At 36.6% G+C, this 16,990-nt stretch overlaps 1 protein-coding gene and 1 non-coding gene across 5 annotated transcripts in view; both read right to left on the minus strand.

Annotated features, from left to right (window-relative positions):
• The window catches only part of LOC100818971 (DNA topoisomerase 3-alpha), a 50,637-nt gene extending 37,087 nt beyond the window's left edge, over positions 1-13,550 (minus strand). For 3 of the 4 annotated variants that reach the window (XM_006581714.4, XM_006581713.4, XM_003526825.5), the window contains exons 1-11: positions 13,050-13,550; positions 12,768-12,946; positions 12,617-12,692; positions 12,360-12,482; positions 12,134-12,255; positions 11,979-12,051; positions 9,818-9,934; positions 3,933-4,016; positions 3,014-3,193; positions 2,800-2,928; positions 972-1,046 (exon numbers count right to left, since the gene is read on the minus strand). In XM_006581714.4, the coding sequence (XP_006581777.1) occupies positions 972-1,046; positions 2,800-2,928; positions 3,014-3,193; positions 3,933-4,016; positions 9,818-9,934; positions 11,979-12,051; positions 12,134-12,255; positions 12,360-12,482; positions 12,617-12,692; positions 12,768-12,946; positions 13,050-13,325 (1,434 nt within the window). In that variant the 5' untranslated portion in view covers positions 13,326-13,550. The remainder of the gene's footprint in view (positions 1-971; positions 1,047-2,799; positions 2,929-3,013; positions 3,194-3,932; positions 4,017-9,817; positions 9,935-11,978; positions 12,052-12,133; positions 12,256-12,359; positions 12,483-12,616; positions 12,693-12,767; positions 12,947-13,049) is intronic. The other variant, XM_006581715.4, reaches the window with a different exon arrangement.
• Positions 9,138-9,336, minus strand: MIR5779 (microRNA MIR5779). Its single transcript, NR_126637.1, has one exon. It is a non-coding gene; the product is annotated as a microRNA MIR5779 (primary transcript).
• Positions 13,551-16,990: the final 3,440 nt, after the last annotated feature.

Below are 16,990 nucleotides of genomic sequence, written 5' to 3' on the forward strand. Positions count from 1 at the left end.
CTTCTGACACCATGGAGCAACAGTAAAGTTATGGCTTGGTGACTGATTGGTCACCTTGAGCTAAGCTATGCAGTTAATAGTGTGTCAATTTATGGCTTCTCCACTTGAGACTCATTGGGCTGCAGTCAAACCAATTCTGAGATACCTCAAAGGTGCTTTACATTGTGGGCTTGTATTCATCCAGCCACTCCTAATCAACCTCTGCCTATTCATGCATTCAGTGGTGCAGATTGGAAAGCTGACCCTGATGACAGAAGATCAACTTCTGGGGCTGCAATCTATTTAGTACCTAATTTAGTTTCCTGGTGAACAGTGGTGTCTCAATCCAATACCATGGCTGAATATAGGAATCTTGCTGCCAGCTGCAGCATATATTCTTTGGATACAGACCTTGCTCAAGGAACTTTCAGTTCCTCATCATATACCTATGGTTCTATGTGACAGTCTTAGTGCTATCCATTTGGCTCATAATCCTATTCCACACTACAGGCCAAAGCACATGGAGCTTGATGTTTTCTTTGTTCAAGAAAAGGTTATTCCCAAACAGTTGATAGTTCAGCATATTCCAGGTCAAGATCAGTGGGCTGATCTTCTTACTAAGCCATTGTCTCCCACTTGATTCTCTCATCTTAGTGCCAAACTCAATGTTATTGAGCTCCCTTTGGTTTCTCAGTCTCCTTGAGTTTGCGGGGTGTGAGTGTATAAGTTCTACTCTTTTGTAATTACCTAGTGTTAACTATAGTTAGCTGAACTCTAATCAGGTATAGTTGTCTTGGTTAGACAGCTGTAACAAACTTCTAACTGAGTCTCTGTAGTATAAATAGATTCTGTAAACAGAGACTCAGTATCAATTGTACTCTCTCACATCATAATAATACTAGCTTCAGTTTCTCTCCACAAAATATAACAAAATAATCAACCACTACTACAAAAATGTTGTATATAATATGATACTATAATTCAAAGCAAACCTGTTGACCATTAGTATATGTTGGAATCATTGATCCACCCCAAGATTCATAACGATAAACATCCAAGTAGTTTTTCTGATCACATTAAAACCAGACAATAACATATAATCAGAACATTTGCAACATGCCCCGAATATTTATTAGATGCTTAGTAAATATAAACAATTTATACATGTATGAACATCCACCACAAGAATTTTAGTTATTCCCATATGTAATTCAATGCTAATGTCATTAGTTTATAGATTCAACTTTGTTAGAAGGCATCAGTAGTTTGATAGTAACTACAGCAACAAATAATTAAGGAGTTTCAAAATACCGAATAATGAAGGCTGCAGGAATAGGCACTAGGCAGTTCTTATTACTGAGAAGTGTTGAAAAAGAATTTTTGAATGATGGAAATAGCAATGTGGTTGAAAACAAAGGGCAAGAACCATTCCTAAATAGGTTATCTGTAAAGAATAAAATCAAGTGCAGTAAGCCAGTTGTAGTTTTATGGAGATCTTTTCAATTTTGCTATGGTAATCTCTACCATCAGTATTGTTAATTAGTCAGCAATTCACTCTCAATAATTCTTAGAATGAGAAAAAGATTATTTTTAATACTTTATTTCAACATGCCATATTTAGGTAGCAAAATTTTAAGCTTGAGAAAGAATAGGAATGAAGATAAAAAAGATAGTTTTAGATACGCAGGAACAGAGTCCAACCATAAGGTACTCATAAATGCAGGGCCATTGGTAGGACCCAGGAAGTTAGAGAATATCAAAGACTTGTGGGAAAACTTATTTACCTAACTCACACTAGACTTGACATAGCTAATGGAGTCACTGCTGTGAGTCAATTTATGCATGATCCACGAAAAAGGCACTTACATGCATTTAATATAATTCTTCAGTATTTTAAGACAAGCACAAGGAGAACTATTATTCTAGAAGAAGAAAAAATGTTCATGGAAACAAATGCAGACTTGCACAGTCTGTTGTTGATAAGTGATCTACAATAAGGTACTGAATTTTTTGGGTGGTAACTTAGTCACAAGGACAAATAAAAAGCAAAAAGTGATTGCAAGGTCTAGTGTAGAAGCAGAACTTCAGGCTATGACCCAAGGGATATGTGAATTACTATGGATGAAAATCATACTTGATGGCCTCAAAATGAAGTATAAAGTTCCTACAAAGCTTTTTTGTGACAACAAATGAACAAATACGCCATTAGCATTGTTTTTAATCCAGTTCAACATGACAGGTAAAAAAAAAAAAAATAGATCAGCACTTCATCAAGGAATAGTTAGACAATGATCTCATAGAAACCACATGTGTTCTCCTTTTAGAGGTAAGTTCACAGATGTTCTAACTAAGGGACTACCCACCAAATGATTCCATGATCTTACTAGCACACTAAGAATGATAGACATATATTCACCAGCTTGAGAAAGAGTGTTGTAACATGTAAACTATGAAGCATGTGCATTACTTCTTTTTGAACAAATTTAATTAGATTTATTCCTTTGTTAAGATTGATTGATGAGGGTTTCCTTATTTGTAATATTTAGGACTGATTTGATGTCCATAATTCTAGCATAGTTGTTTATTATGAAAGTTGTATAAATAGTGAGCTGTTTTTACTCTTTGAAGTTCGAAAGATCAGAAAATAATATATTCATTTTTCCTCATATTCCAAGTATTTCAAAATAGATCTAATATTTGTCTTACATCACAATATGGCTGTCCAAAGCATGCATATTACAGTGAATTAACCGAGCACTATTAAATAAAACTACGAGTGAAATATATATACACACATACATAGAATGACAATAATCTCACCTCTAGAATCACTCTCCCGCATGCAGAAAATAATTCACCAGCAATATTAATTTCAACAGTGGTTTCAGCTCCTAAAGCAGGCTTTGAGACACATGCCAAAAAGTGGCGAACAACAAGCTCATACAGTTTCTGTGGTAATTTGAGAAATGATGAATATGAATGTCAAAGCAAAATGCAATATAGGTAGAAAGACTAGTAAGGAATCATGTCTGACACGGTGGTCTTGGCTCCATCCAGATTCTCCAGTAGAAAATTTTGTGGGGTAAATGGGTGGATGAGCCTTGTCATCATGTCCACCACCTCTAGGGTTTCTCCAAAGCCCCGCCTCAGGGTCCATCAACCGTTGTGCATATATTCCCCACTCAGGATGCCCTTGTTGTTCTTGCACAATTGTCTACAATTGAAAGGAAAATAAACAGTTATTCATTAGGGAAATAATAGATTAATAAGGATTAATGGTGAAACAATAATATTGTTAAACTAGTACAAGTTGAACGAAGCAAGTGAAAATCTTAAAATGCAATAATTAAGTATTCAAGTTGTAAAAGTCAGATCTTAAAATCATATATTTTAATTTCTAATATCATATGTTACAAAAAAAATTAGCTCGCATTTATAAAATAATTATGCATGCTTTACAATGAGCATCTACATGTAGCAATGTACCCACAATATATTAAAATGCTATTGTGATTTTCAAATAACATTCAAGGTAATAAATACATTTAATTTCTTCCATGGTTTAAACTATGCATGATGTTGAAACTATCACTTCAGAGTTATAATTCCTTAACCTTTTACTCTTCTGTTGGTTATAACACATCAAAAAAGTGCAGAGAACTACAACATCCATGCTAAATATTTAAAATTCTCATGTGAAGCATATAAAATATTTAATAATACTAATAAAAACAAAAATAAAACAGCATCTATAACAAATAACATGTTCTCCATAATAAAAAAAATGGAGGTTCGTCCCCTTTTCAAACCACAACCATAGTTCATGCTTTATTACCACATGGAAATTAGCAATAATTATACTCCTTTTCTTGTATCTTTAAAGTCCAAAACTATTCGGGAGGCTACAACTATAATATTTATTAATGTTTGGACAGAAGAAATAAGTTACCCACATGTAAATCAGTCCCTGGAGAAAAGCTATCAGTTTCTGTACGAGGATAACTGATAAAACCAGCTTGGTAAAGTTCTTCTGCTACCTATAAATAATTAAATAAAGTGTAAGCAAAAATGTAACTGATAAATCCTCACAAGACCAGCAGATGCCATGATGAGTGAAAAAAGTAACTGCAAGACGTGAACCAAACAGTTCCTGCAAATAAAATAAAAGAAAAAACAGGAACAAACAGCACCATGCCTGGAGATGTGGACCCGCAAGGATGCATAGAAGTGGGCGAGACTCCTGGGGTGGGGTCGCACGTGAGAGGCAAGATCATAGCAGGAAGGGCAGCAAGAAAGGATGCCACACATGCCACCAAGCACCGGCAAAAGGTGTTGTTTGGTGCATCAAAGGGATTGCACATGAGGGCACATGAGATCTCCTATGCCAACATAGTAGGCTGATCTGGGTAGATCGATAGAAGGCGAGTCTAATGGTGTAGTCACCAGTCAAAAAGGTCATCAGCAGGCGGCAGATGGCGGTTGCCGAAAAATGCACTGGAAAAGCATAAAAGGCTCGTTGGAATATAGGTGACGAGCAGACAGGTCCACCGGGACAGTGACGGCAGCTAATGGTGACTGGAAAAGTTTCCGGGAAAGGAGAAAAAGGTCATTGGAAAGCAGAAGCAAGTCGCCGGAATAAGTGTGACGACCATAAAAGTCCACCAGGGATAGTAGGATCCCGATGGGAGACGATTTTCGTTATTCCCTCAACCTGGCTCTAGATACCATGTAAAATGAGAGAAAATATAGAGGGATAATAGACTGAAATCATGTGTCAGAGTACATAGCAGATGCTTGTTTATATAAAATAATTACATTAATGGTACATGAATAGAGGATATTCTATTTCCTCTAAATCAAAGATAATGTCCATATAAACTACAAAAATTAATAGAATCAGAATATTAATTTTGATTTTCAACAATAAAAATTTGTCTATTTTGAGTTTCATTCTACTCTTTTTGCTAAATCTCAGGTTCATCATTCCACTCTACTTCAAGGCTACCTTGGTCAACATGGTCTTTATGAATTTCCTTCATATGAGTATATTGAGCACAATGGCTAAGCTTGAGTATATATGATAGTGGAATAATAGATTAGGTCATTCTAGTCCACACACAATTCCACTATCATTCCCTTGTGGAATAATAGATTAGGTCATTCTAGCTTAGCCATTGTGCTCAATATACTCAAGTGTAATATTTCACCATTTAATAAAACTTCTATTGATTTTTGTGTAACATGATGTATGGGTAAATCCCACAAATTACCCTCTCAACCCTCACCAACTGTATATTCTAAACCTTTACAACTTACTTTCGTGATCTTTGGTGACCTTCCCCTATGCAATCTTTCATGGGATATCATTACTATGTTTCATTTGTTGATGATTATAGCCAATACATAAGGATTTATTTTCTCAAACAAAAATCTGAAACTGTAAATATATTCAGACAGTTCAAAACTCATGTTGAACTTCAATTGAACCACCAATAAGTTCAAACAGATTGGGGAGGTGAATTTGATCCATTTACTCAATATCTAACTTGGAATCCATCATCGCCTCATTTATCCTCATTCTCACCATCAAAATAGTGTAGCAAAATGGAAACATCGCCATATCATTGAAATGGGTCTTACCCTTCTCTCTCAACCCTCACTACCTATTTCCGTTTGGGATCATGCATTCCATATTGTTGTTCATCTCATCAATAGGTTACCATCTTCTGCCCTTTCTCATTCTATACCCTTCTCGGCATTGTTTCACAAAGATCCAGACTATCTCTCTCTTAAAGTTTTTGGTTGTGCATGTTATGCTCATATACATCCTTACAATACTCACAAACTTCAGTTTCGTTCAACTCCCTACACTTTCTTGGGTTATTCTTCATGTCACAAAGGCTATGAGTGTTTAGATGTTAATGACAAGCTTTTTATTTCCAAAGATGTTCTCTTTGATGAAATGACCTTACCCTTTGCCACCAAATCACCAACCTCACCATCTTCTAGTCATACCTCGCAGTTAATTCCGCTTGGAGTTATACCTAATATTGTCGGTTGGTCCAAGAACCCCCTTGTCTTCCGCCCCCCCTCCTATTCAGCATGCTACACCTCAATCAACCCCTTCCTTACCTTCTTTAGCATCCACAATTATTAGTAAACGTACTTCTTCCACAACTATATCCTCTTCCCTTTTTCCACAATTACCTAAGTCTACACATCCCGTGCAAACTCACTCTAAATCCAGTATTTTCAAACCTCATCTTAATCTTACCCTTCTCCTCATTGTAGCAAAAGCATCCACTGACAAGCAAGCCCAATGCTCTCCTCTTTGGAGGCATACTATGCAGCCTAAATATGATGCTTCAATAGATAACAAAACATGGCAACTCACTACCCTTCCACTTGATAAGACTGTCAATGGATTTAAGAAAATACAAATGGTACCATTAATAGGTACAAAGCCCACCTAGTTGCTAAGGGCTTTCATCAAAATTTGGGTGTGATTATTCGAAGACTTTCTCTCCAATGGTGAAGCTGGTAACAAAGGTTATCAAATTCGAGAGTCTACATAGACTCGAGGGAGATCCATAGACAATTCGCGGACTCGACTTGTAAGAATCTACTTCATATAAAAATAATAACAAAATACTTATAAATAACATACCAATTAAACATTTCAACAACATAATAAAACAAAATAGTAAACCATAAATTCCATAATACTTAAATAATCAAGTCTAGTAATGCATCACTACTAGATAATAACTTGTGAAGATAATAGTAGTGGTAGAACATTCCCATTGAGGAATAGATCGAAGTTGTTGGAGAACAAGGATTTGATGTTGTTAGAGGTGAGAGTTCTACGATTCAGGAACAACACACCAAATTAAGGTATGTTGAATCCTAAACGAACAGAAAACAATCCAAAATGACCAGTGTTTTGGTCTTATTTTTTGAACTTGTTGACTCGTTGACTTAGTGATAAACTCAAGAGTCTACCGAGTTTGCATAGAGTCTACTAAAAAAAGAGTTTGCACACGAACTAACTCCCAGAGGGTAAGTGAACTCATAAACTCATAAGAGTTAGCGAGTTAATTCGAAAGTTTGATAATCATGACTATTACACTTAGTCTAACTTTTGCTCTCACCAGTAACCGGGCCATTCAACATGTGGATGTCAACAATGCATATTTAAATGGATTGTCGGAGGAGGATAATTATAACACAGCCACGGGCTTTGAATTAAAAAAATATGCTCTTGTTACTTCAGAAAGCTATTTATGACTTGAAACAAACTCCCCGAGCTTGGTAAGAGAGGCTTACTAAAACCCTCATTGGGTTTCAATTTGTTCAAAGTAAATGTGATCCATCTCTCTTAGTTCTCAAGACCATTGTTGGCTGTCTTTATTTACTCATCTACGTAGATGACATTATCTTTACAGGCTCCTCTTCTAGTCTACCACAATATGTCATCTCTCAACTTCCGTTTGATTTTTCCTTTAAGCAACTAGGTGATCTAGAATACTTTCTAGGCATCGAGCCTAAACGACTTTCTACTCCTCTCACAGTCTAAATATATTTGAGATCTGCTTGCCAAAGTTGGGAAGACAAATGCTAAAGGTATATCTACTCCTTTGCCTAGGGCGCTGAAACTCTCCAAATATGGATTTGAGTATATGGATAATCCTGCACTGTATCACTCCATTGAGTCCTTTACAGTATACCATTTCTAGGTTTAGAGAAAATATTTTATTTCTCACTGAATTCAGAATAATGGTAGAATCAGTATTTATACAGAGTCAGTCAGCTACAAATAAGGGAAATAAATATCCCATAAACAGGAATTAAATCTCCCATAAAAAGAGAGAGAGAGAGAGAGAGAGAGAGAGAAATAAAGGATAAACAATAAACAAGATAAAAACTTCATATAATAGATCTGATCTGATTCGGTTTAAATGTATTTCCCCTAAACTCAATCCCACAAATCTGGAATGATTCATCTACAAGATTTGACATCATTGTTACTAGACATGAGATTGATTATAGTGTTAACAAGGTTTGCAATTTATGGCTCAACCTTTGTTAGATCACTGGAAGGCAGTCAAGTGCATACTTAGATATTCTGGGACACTCTTACGGCTTGAATTTGTAGCCAACACCCAATCCAGACAAATATAGTCTTTCTACATTTTGTGATGCGGTTTGAACCTTGGACGTTAATGACAAAAGGTCCACTTTAGGTGACTGCATTTTCTTCAGTCAAATGCTGAAGCAGAATACTGAAGTCTTGCAATTACAGCTTCTGAAATTCTCTGTATTCAGTCAGTACTTAAGGAATTAAAGATCAGTTGTGACACACCAGTTATTTTCAGTGACAATCAAAGCATTGTTGCTTTCAGTAACAACCCTGTTTTGCACTTAAGGACCAAACATATGGAGTTAGACATAATTTTTGTTCAAGAATAGATTCTGAATCACTCCCTCGTGAACATTCATGTCCCTGCTTCTGATTAGCTTGCTAATGTTCTCACCAAGCCTTTATCCAAGGCCCACTTCTGTTACTTGAGGAACAAACTCAGAGTCATTGATTATTATCAAATGACCCTGAGTTTGTGGGGGCAGTGTTAGTGTATATCGGTACATACTAGTATCCTAGTCTTTGTAGTAGGTGGGTGGGGAGCCTGGATGAAGCAGCTAGAGTAGGCCCTGAATCAATATGGTGGAGGGATTTAAAAATGGCTCTCCTTCACTCACATCAGGGTCGGGTTTTTCAAAACAGACTGAAATGGAAGGTAGGATGTGGAGATAGAATCAAGTTCTGGGAGGATAGGTGGATTTGTGGGGAGGAGACACTAGCAGAAAAATATCCTAGACTAAAGGTTGGCCAGAGAGAACAGCAGCAGGAAGTCAGGAGGATTGCTATGAGGAGTTATGGAGAATAAAGATTTCAAGCAAAATCGCGGTCTTTGCGTGGAGGTTATTTAGGGACAGATTGCCAACAAGACAAAATTTGCTGAGGAGACAGGTGCAAATCACAGATATGTCTTTGTCCTTTTTTGCAGAAGAAAGGAGGAGGAGGCATCCCACTTATTCATTCACTGCAGCAAAATCCAACCTATCTGGTGGAAAACCATGTCCTGACTGAATATTAAAGGTGCTTTCCCGCTAACTCCAAAACATCATTTCCTTCAACATACACATATTCAGGCTGAAGGCATAAGGATGAAGAGATGGCAGTATTGGTGGTTGGCTTTAACATGGTCTATTTGGCAACTCAAAAATAGAATACTGTTTTCCAATGCTAACAAATTGTTTGAAAATGCAACATTCCTACTTTGGACTTGGCTTAGAAGCTTAGAGAAAGACTTCACAATCCATTTTAACCAATGGTCAAGTAACCTTAGACAGGGTTTCCTGTATTAGCAGAGGATAGAACAAATAGGATAGTAGCAGATGCAGATTTCAAATGTAGCCATAGTCTAGTTCCTATTCAGACTGTTTTTGTCTGTTTCGGGAACCATTTGTATGGCATTCCCTGACTATGTAAATTTAGTACCTCTGGTACTCCAAATTATTTATATATATATATTGATTTTTGTTGATAAAAAAAAAAAAACATTCTCTGTAACTGAATGGCAGTTAGTTATAACAATCTGATAACTGTCACATCAGGGTTGAATCAGCAATGTACCCCAAGCTTGTAGAGCACTCTACTTGAGTGTCTATAAATCTATAATCTATAAATATGTGCAATATTGAGTATTTCAGTAAGTGATAAAATCATTCATTACCCTTTACATATTCTCTGAAACATCAGAATCTAATATTAACTCACCTTCATTGTGTGATCAGAACTCATCCGGAAGTATCTTGAAGCACGTTTTTGAAGCTCAATAGTATTTAAAGGAAATGGAGGATATTTCGGCTTCTCCTGTTGTCTAATGTTTGTGACCTGAAAGGTAATTAATATAATAATAAAAGAAATTACTTTAAATTCAACATATATTCAATCATAAGCATTGAGAATCAGGAATTTAATGTATAATAATGTGATAGGATATGGTATCTAATTTAGAGGAAACTGAACATCCTCTAATTATGTGTATTCAATACTACCTGTCTATATAAACAAGCATTTGATGTGTATTTTAACACACGATTTCAGTCTATTATCCCTGTATATTTACTCTCATTTAATGTCATATCCTATCATATCATTATACATTAAATCCTTGGCAATGTTATCTTTCTAGCAATATTCCTTGACTTCGCCAACATCCTTAAGTTGCCTTTCAAACATTGTTTTTTGGTGGAACTCAATTTTATGTTTTTATCAAAGCAAGCAAGTTTTGACCTTCTTAAGAGCCACATTTGGAAGCTTCAAACCAATATTTTGAAGGCGACTCAAGGATCTTGGTGAAATTGAGGAATATTGCTAGGAAGACAGAGTTGGAATATCCATCAGCCTAAGAAAATTCAAAGCAAGTTTCGATCTTCTTAAAACCAAGAACTAGAAGCTAAACGAACAGTGGAGACCCAAAATTATTTAAAACTTGAAAAACTAGGTCCACTGCTTTTGGGACAGATACAATGCATCTGGGAGAAAGACAAAGGCCAATGCATGTAGGACACAGACGAAATAGTGGAAACCGTTGTAGAGAGAAACAAAAATGGGAACCAAACATGGTGCAAAATGGGTTTTCGCCAAAAACACGTCCAATGGAGTTGAAACTCCGGGGGCAGAAGAGGGGCTCTGTTAAAAGTGTTTTGATTGATGCAAAACTACAAGGGGCAAGTTGCGTTGGAAGGGCAACCACCGTGTCGGAAGTCGATATCGGAATCGACGCTGGACACACTGCCACGCGCTGGCTGAAGGCATTGTTAGGCTAAGTCAGGCGTGCGAAATAACACGTGGGTGAGGGCGTGTTAGATCTTCGATGAGGCCTTCGTCACCACCGTTGTGTAGATCGGTGGGCGTCAATCCAGGTGATGGGGTCACCGGTTAGAAAAGTTTCTGGCAGCCGCGGCAGTGGCCAGAAAAGTTGCTAGAAATCACGACCGAAAAAGTTGTCGGACGCGCCGCCATGCGCTGGGATAGCTTCTGGCACTAATGCTATGTGGCGCACCAGTTAGATTTCAGCTTAAAACCCGTTGGTACTAAGTAAAGTTGTCCAACAGACATATAAGTTGCACCCCGAGAATTGAGGTAGGCATTGTAGGACTTCCTGACAGCACCTAGGAAACACGTGTGAGAGCACACCTGATGTCAGAGGAACGCCTTCGACGGCATCGGGTAGATCGGCAGCGGGAGCTCTTGATGGTGGGTTTGTCGGCCAAAAAGTTGGCCAGAGAGATGGTAGCCACCAGAACAATGGTGGTTGGCCAGAAAATGAAGCAGATTCGCCGGTAAAGTGCAGCGTGTAAAAGGGCTGACCGGAAGAAGGGCAATGAGCGAAAGGGCTCACTCAGGGATAGTGGGTCACCAGAAAAGTGACGGTGGTCGGTAGTGAGCGGAAAAGTTGTTGAGAAAGGAGAAAAGGGTTGTCGGAAGATGGGTGATGAGCAGCAAGGTCCATCGAGATTTGGAGAGAAGGGTGACAACAAGAGAGGGCCACCAGAATGCAGAAAAAAGTGGAAGAATCGCCGGAAAAGGTGCGGTGAGTATAAAGGTCAATCAGAAATTGGAAAAAGAATGATAGAAGAAAGGCAGTGAGCAAAAAGACTCACCGGGGACAATGAATCCTCGGTGAGGAACAATTTTTCCTTATTCCCTCAACCTAGCTCTAATACCATGTAAAATGAGAGAAAATATATAGGGATAATAGATTGAAACCATGTGTTAGAGTACAGAGCGGATGCTTGTTTATATAGACAGGTAGTATGGATTACACATAATTAGAGGATATTCGGTTTCCTATAAATTAGATATCATATCCTATCACATCATTATACATTAAATTCCTGATTCTCAACAATAAGCTTTGAAGAAGACTCACAGTTGCCGTTGGTTCCTCAACACACATCTCATATATTATAACTGCACAAGTATAATCAAACAAGCGGCCCCGCCTGCCAAATAAATTCAGATTACATCAAAGCCTGCAATCAGTGATGCACAACAAGAAACATGACCAAAAGCTTTGTATCTTACATCCAGCTAAATTCAGCAGTGCCTTCCTTTGATTCATGAGAGCAAATGATTGACCAAAACTCTTCTGGCTCATGAGCTTGTATCTCCCAGAATCTTTCCACGACAAATCCAAGCGTAGGAAACTATTGTCAAAACAAGTACAACGGAAATTCATAAGAACTAAATACCTTTTCAAACACAATTAAAAGCTAAACAATACACGATCTAATTTTAAAGAGAAGCACACCTGGCAAGGGCCGTAACTTAAGACACGATTTCTGTCATCTGTAGCAGTGTCAATGATAAAAGCATCTTTCATTAACATGGTCTGGAATCTGGTGAAAGAAGCACCTATACGAAGGTCTATTTCCTATGGGGCAAAAAAACTAAATAATCATGCATCATGCCCACAAAATGTAATAATTAGTAAATAAAACAAAACCAAATCCTAGAAAACTAGGAAAAAGTCGGCTCCAAGTGGGTTAGAAAGAGGCAACTAGTCACCTGTCTAACATCCACAGCATCAGCCACCCTCTTGTCCGGATCTCTAAGATCATTTTGTGCCGCATTATGGATATCCCTATGAAAAGCATCAACAATTAGACAACATAACAGCAAAAAAAAAAAAAAAAACAGCCAAGACTCGACGCTGAACCTGTCAATCAATGTAGAAAACCAAGCACGCTTTATGGTAAGGTGAGGATTCACTGCAGTGCACACGTCAATGACTTCATACGCGATGTTCTCGCCCTCAACGTCACAATCGAGCCATAAAATAAGCCACTGGCACCTCCTGGCTTCCTCCTCCAGCGTCCTCTTGATATCCTTCTTGTCCTAGGATTCAAAACGCAAACAAATCAAATTACAATTAAGAAAATTAAAATTAAACACACAGAGACGACAGGGATAGAGAGGAGTAGCGCTCTTGGAAGCGGACCTCGGGGACGAATTTATGAACGGGAGCGCGGAAGAGATCGGCGGGGTCACAGGAGTGCCACTTGCGGTAACGGTCGTCGAATTCGAGTTCCATGAGGTGGCCGGTGACGGAGGTGAAGATCATGTGGCAGGGCTGGCCGCGAATGGTGTAGTTGAACTCAAAGATCTTGTTGTAGCGGGAACGCCCTTCTCTCATTCGCATGTTCTGGTTCCTCGAGAGGATTGTGGCCACCGTCCTCGCCACCATGGGCTTCTCCGCCACGTTCAGAACGTTCATGGCTAGTGAAAGAGGGGAATAGGGTTTCGGTCGTAACGAGATTTTCGTTTGAACTTTCGTTCGAGATCGACAGCGTGCGAGTGTATCAGCTAGTGAGAGCCAAGCGAGGGCCGAGGATAGGTTCGTGATCGATACTGTGCGGGTTTGTGTATCAGCCCAGCGAGGAGAAGGCACGATTTTGAAGTTCAAAACAACGGGAAAGTTTCACGAAAGCGTGTTTGGGTTAGCGGGAAAAAAAATATTTTAATAAATAACAATAATATATTTTTTGTTATGATTGATTGTTGTCGGAAAAAAAAATTGTAGTTAATTTATTATTGAGCATTGTTAGTTTTAATGTTTCGACGATAAAAAGTGATTTTAGGGTGAGATATTTACGGATAAAAAAATGAGGTTTTGGTTTCAACATTAAAGTTTTAATTGAATTTTAAATTAAAAAAACTATATTTTTATGGTTAAATGAAAGAATATATATGTGTGTGAGAGTGTGTGAAGTTATACATGATTATTATTTTATTAAGATGAAATCAGGAATAAAAATTAATTAATATTTTAGTTTGTTTATTGTGTATAATACATGTGTATTTTTATATAATTATAATATAAAAACGTTTGTTCATGATATAAAATACATATTTTAGCTTAAATGTGTTTTAAATTTATAATAATATACTAGACCAACAAAATAAAATAAGAGATAATATAACATTAGCATATTTTATTAACACAGTAAACAATACATTATAATAGATTATGATAGGATGTATATTATCATACTATGATCATCAATTTGTCCTTAGTCATTTTTTTTTCTTATTCACATTAACAATTTTTACTCACATCAATTCATCTATAAAGACACAATTATAATACGTTTGTAATAGATGAATTTTTATTAGTGCATGTAATCTTAATTTGGTAACATCTCTTTAGTAGAAATTATATATAAAAAAAAAACTTCTTTCAATCATTGACTAAGCTTTTTTTTTCATTTCTTTTTCATCCCTTTTCTCCAAATGAAAGCTTCACATTTTGTGTAATTTCCCTAAACTACGTTGAAGGTGGGTCGAATTTAACAAAAGTTACAAATACGAAAACAAATTGGAAGGTTCATGTGAGTTTATCTTTTCTTCACATTACAATGGTGATAATGTTGTTTACTATAATTGTGAGAAAAATGTTGTGATTAGAACTTTGAAAAAGGCTAAGAACCTAAGGAAGTTGTTCCACACATGTTCATTGCCAAAGGTTTGATAATCTTGGTATAAATGTATTTGGTTACCTCCCATGTTTTTGCCTTTTGTTTTATAATATGTGACTTTTTCTTCTATAGAAAAATGAATCATGTGATTATTTTGAACGAGTTCATGTTGGTGATGATGAGAAATGGAAGGAATAATTTGTTGTGAAAGTTAATTTGTTGGTCTACAAAGTGAAATTTTTGAAGATTTTTTCATTATTTTATTTTTTATGTAGTTTGTTAGTGATATGTCACTTGTTTGCGGTTGATGTTTAAAATGTGTTGTGATTTCATGAAAAATATTTTCTAGTGTCATACTCATTTGAGTACAGAGAATGTTCCATTGACTTTAATTTTAATGTCAAGGTTGGGTTATAATTTCACTTTTGATGATGGAAGTGGTCTAATAGACTAAAAATCAAATGAAATCGGTTTGGAAAAAATAACTAACATTGCAAGTAACTCTCAAAATGGTCCTACACTTTTGATACTTAATATCAAAATGGTCCAAAAAATATAATTGACAAAATAGTTCACAAAGTCGTCATTTATCTTCAAGGAATTGTTGCATCTTATCTTTACACAATAGCCAAAAAAAGAATTATTATTGTCCTCAAACAGGCCATTATCATTCACTACTTGCAATGCAAGGTGTGAGAAGGAGGAATGACCAAGCTTTCTCCTACTTGTTGTGAATGAAAAGATTAAGGGGTAAAAGATTATTAGATTTTAGTGACAAATTGATCACTCTAACTTGACACAAAGTATGTAGTTCATATTCGTTACATGAATTTATCCTAGGAGTAACGACGTGTCATGTCGCCATTAAAATTAACAAAAACAACAAAAGATTAATGATAGAATTAATTTATCATAATATCTACACATTCATGTATTAAGTTGGTGATTTCCAAAATTCAATAATTTGAGTACATCTTCCTAGGACCAAATAAATCATTAAGTAATATTTAAAAGAAAAAAAAATAATGATGTCAGATCTTGAAAGAATAACAAAAAAAAACTCTACATGACTAAAAATCAAAATTTACTCGTTTTATAAAAATTAAAAATCTAAAATAATAACACCATTATATAATTATTATATTACTAAAAATAAATTACATGGGTCCTGCTTGAGGTTAAGACTTATTACACCTCATGGGTGCATCTGTGTAAGCTTATTTTTTAAAAAAGTAGAAGCTGAAAAACTGCTTACTTGATAAGCTACTTGGAGTAAATAAGCAGATGGGGATGTAACTTTGAGAAATCAGGGAAGGGTTTAATAAAAATATTGGACAGAAACCACCCCTCCTCTTAAGAGACAAAGCTTCCATTTCCGTGACCATTCTTCCCCTCTGCGTTGTCCTCGACACCCTCAAGCGGGACGTCGTCGCGCGCACGCCGCTGGAGATGTTCCGCGCCTTCTGGGAGTCCACCAGATTCAAGGTCTTTGGAGGCAGCGTTAGGGTTTGCTTTTCCGCCTAAGAGTCGAGAAATTGGCGCTCTGGGGCCGCCGCGCCACGAAGGGGGACGAGTGGCGGGGGATCGATAACCTTTTTCTGGGAATGGGGATGGAATCTGTCGTGGGTTTCTGTTTGAAGGGAGGGTCAATGTTGTCCCCAGGGGCTTTGGGGTTTATTGTTGGAAATTGGTAATGTTGTGTTGGATAAATATTGTTTGTGGTTTTATTTTTGTATCAATGAGTAGCATGATTATGAAATGCTGATGTTTGATTCAGTCTATACAGTGCCTTGTGTATATACATTTAACTCTGTTAGCAGAATATTTATTCATTGCCAATGGGAGATTTTGGAACCAGTATTTGTCTATGCAATTGTTATCTATGAAAATTTGTGAAGCTCATACATTATTATAAGGGAATTTTGGTGTTAAAGGTACTTTTCTAGGAATGGTATATGGGTGGATCAGATACAAAGTGTCACATTATTAATTGAAGGGGATGAAGTGTTCAAAGGTTTGCTAGCCTAGGAATTATTCAGGTTTCTGGTTTGTTAAATACTCATGGATGATATAACTTAGGAACAGGGAAGTTTTCACTGGTTGGTGATGTCTTGGTGACTTGAAAATTAACTAGCAGGTGCTTTAACTGGGGACATTTACCTTTTGTGAGTGGAGGTCTTTTATGTAATTTTAAAATAAAAAGTACTTCTACAATTACCATAGCCAATCAAGTTAAAAATCACTTTTAATTAAAAAAGTGTTTTTTATTATTGTAACCAAACACAATAGTTTCTGCTTTTATACGAATCTCTTGTAAATAAATCGCTTTTATTAAAAGTTAAATACAACAACAACAACAACGCCTTATCCCACTAGGTGGGGTCGGCTACATGGATCAACTTCCGCCATAATGTTCTATCAAGTACCATACTTCTATCCAAACTATTAATTTCGAGATCCTTTT

The sequence above is a fragment of the Glycine max genome, chromosome 6 (genome assembly GCF_000004515.6).
Source record: "Glycine max cultivar Williams 82 chromosome 6, Glycine_max_v4.0, whole genome shotgun sequence".
Lineage (NCBI taxonomy): Eukaryota > Viridiplantae > Streptophyta > Magnoliopsida > Fabales > Fabaceae > Glycine > Glycine max.